General features: G+C 35.9%; 1 protein-coding gene across 1 annotated transcript; it reads right to left on the bottom strand.

Moving 5' to 3' along the window:
- Window positions 1–619: 619 nt before the first annotated feature.
- LOC135687263 (uncharacterized) lies at window positions 620–2270 on the bottom strand. Its single transcript, XM_065203780.2, has 2 exons — window positions 1808–2270; window positions 620–1365 (listed from the first exon to the last, which is right to left on the bottom strand). Exons 1-2 carry the CDS (start codon window positions 2268–2270, stop codon window positions 620–622), a joined length of 1209 nt encoding a protein of 402 aa, XP_065059852.2.
- Window positions 2271–2805: the final 535 nt, after the last annotated feature.

The raw sequence follows: 2805 nt of genomic DNA, 5'->3' as shown, positions 1-2805 counted from the left end.
GGGATTGAAACCTTATCTCACATTAAATCTTATTAATTGTACAAGCTGAATTTCTGTTCTTCAGTATTTACTCAATGTTTTGTTATTATTTAGGTATATTCCAGCATGTTTATTGTAACATTTTTCTGATAGTTTCAGTTGTTTTTCAGTTTTTTTTATTATTTTAAATTTGTTCCATATATACAAAGATAAAACTAGCATACAATAATATAAGGCATCAGCACAAAAATCATACATTACTACATATAATTAATACAATTGGCAAATAAAAGACAAAGAAATTAAATTTACTGCATAGAGAAAATTATTTAAAGGAGAAGTGCTCTCGATAAGTAGATTAAATGAGGAGGGAGCCCCCTCCCCTAAAATAATATTGACCTTAGATGAATTTGAATAAACCCAAGAAAGAGATGAAATTTAATTTTATCATGCTATGCATCAAAACAATTCCAGCACATAGGCCCTATAAAATATTCAAACAAAAGTTGTGAAATTATTAAAGAAAACAATTAGATCAGGGTTCATAAGTTAACCTTGTTCAATAAGATGATTTTCAATTGTGTTTTTAATTATATTATAAACAAAACACTACAGAGCTCTACAGGAATTGTTCAGTTTATTATAATTGCAAGCTTACTATATATTGGAAAAGTTGTAATGCACTTTGTTCATCGCTTGGAACACCTAGCTGTTGCTGATCAATTATATACTCAAAATATTCTGTATATACATTGTCTGGGTTTTCCTCTCTGATATACTCTTCAAACTGGTGTAATTCATCTTCTTCAACTTCTGTTTTACAATCATAAGCATTATAATATTCAGGCAAATAGAACATTATATCTGGTACTCCATGTACTTTGCTGTAGCCATTTTTTGAGATGCGATGAGAGTTCCAATGGTCTTTAACACTGTTGAGGTCATTTTGAAGTATTCTTGCAAAGCAGAACCATAGGCATTCCATATGGATATGATCACCAAGCAGTAAAGTGCCTTCATCTACAAGACCTTTGAAGAAATCCATCCACCAGCTACTACGGTTTTTTCGTAAATATGACCACCAACCCTCTATTCTCTGATTGGCTGGGGATGAGCAAAACCTGTGAGCCTTCATTCCTGCTAAGGCATCATTAGAGCCAGATCGTAAGGTGCTCTGGATTGCAGCAGCAGTACCATTTTCTGTACCCCTGTCTGAGACAAGTACTCTCGGGCAACCACCTGTCTCTCTTATTGAATCTAGGAATAGACTTGCAGTGACATTTGGGTTGTTGTTTGACCTAACAACCTCCAGCCAGAGAATCCGACGGCTAAAGCCATCTATGGCACCATGAACTGGAAATCCATAAGGCTTCAGCTTGTCATATCCTGGATTTGAAAAGAGTAAAAATAACACAAAGTTTTTCTAGTGCATTTTTCAAAGCCTCAGTGTTGCAATAATCTCTGAACTTAGCACCAGCATAAAAATTTATTTTAAACTTTTTGCTTGTGTGAACAAACAGTTAGCAATCAAAGATGCTATCCAATAATTTCCACGAAGTAGCTTTCTATGACTATCAGCAATTTCCAAAATTATTGTATTTAGATATCTCTGTTTGGAGATAAATTTGAATTCTTCTACCCCTACAAAGGAATTTTCAAAAAAAATCTACATACAAATCAGTCCTATTGAAGCTGAAATTATTTGTTTAATGGTTATTTTTTGAAAAAATACAGTCATGCATGTGGTGATAAATATTTGGGGACAGTACCTGGAACCCTATATCCCCCAGTCTAACATATTTCCCATGGTCCCTGAGCTAATACGTACCGTCTACATGCCATGAGTAATTTGGGCCTTCTGAGAAGAAAGTGCGACGACGTAGCTTTCTTTTCTTCCGTGCTTCAACTCCATCTGGGTCCATCTCTTTCATCACATTTGCAACAAAAGATCTTGGAACATGTAAGTGATGTTTCAAACGAAGGGCATGCCAAATGCTTCTATATCCTGCTAGACTTCCTGGTCCACTCATTTCAGTCCTTATAATATGTCTTATATGGTTCTCATCTTCGAAATCTATGTTCTGTTTCCGTCGCAAGTTCATCAAATTAAGTTTCCGTTTCAGTGTCCTGACAGACATTTTGATGCCATCTCTTTCCAAGAACCTAACAATGAATTTGTATTGATAGCCACGATGGAAGTACTTGGTAATCAACTGGTTGGTTTCAGACTCCTTCTCGCACTTGTCACATCTGTCATCTTCTGATACTTCTCCACATGTAATACAGAACATTATGTTTGACCTTTGCTAACGGCGATTAGAAAAATTTGTCAAGAATAGCAACATCAGCAAACACCAACACCAACACGGTTTGCAACAGCATCAACAACACTTTGTATGCTGCAGGTCAGACTTTTAGTGTATGCTGCAGGTCAAACTTAGTGTATGCTGCAGGTCAAACTTAGTGTATGCTGCAGGTCAAACTTAGTGTATGCTGCAACATTTACTTAGTGTGCTGCAGTTATATTTTGTGATCATGTAAATGAATTTGTGCATGTGAAATTCATTTTGCAACCGCTTTTGCTTTTGTGTACGTGCAAAACTTAGTACATGCTGCATGTCCCTTGTGGGCCATCGTATTTTGCTCCAAAGTACTTTTAAAACCTTAATTTTTGAACAATTACAACGTGGATGTTTTCATAAACAATGAAAGTAGGCTTTCTTTATTCCTGAAAGAAGGCTTTCGCTTACAATCGGATCCTCTAGACAATGCGCGAGCTTTGTGAGTGGTAAGGGGGTACACAGTGCCGTTGGAACGAAATTTGTA

Source organism: Rhopilema esculentum, chromosome 8 (genome assembly GCF_057945365.1).
Source record: "Rhopilema esculentum isolate cy_ngs chromosome 8, ASM5794536v1, whole genome shotgun sequence".
Classification (NCBI taxonomy): Eukaryota; Metazoa; Cnidaria; class Scyphozoa; order Rhizostomeae; family Rhizostomatidae; genus Rhopilema; species Rhopilema esculentum.
This window is presented reverse-complemented; position numbering and strand designations above follow the sequence as displayed.

Coding starts and splice junctions, on each gene's coding strand:
- LOC135687263 (XM_065203780.2), bottom strand. CDS start 2,270: ATGTTCTGTATTACATGTGGAGAAGTATCAGAAGATGACAGATGTGAC. Junction 1,366..1,807: donor TTACTCATGGCATGTAGACG/GTACGTATTAGC, acceptor TTTCAAATCCAG/GATATGACAAGCTGAAGCCT.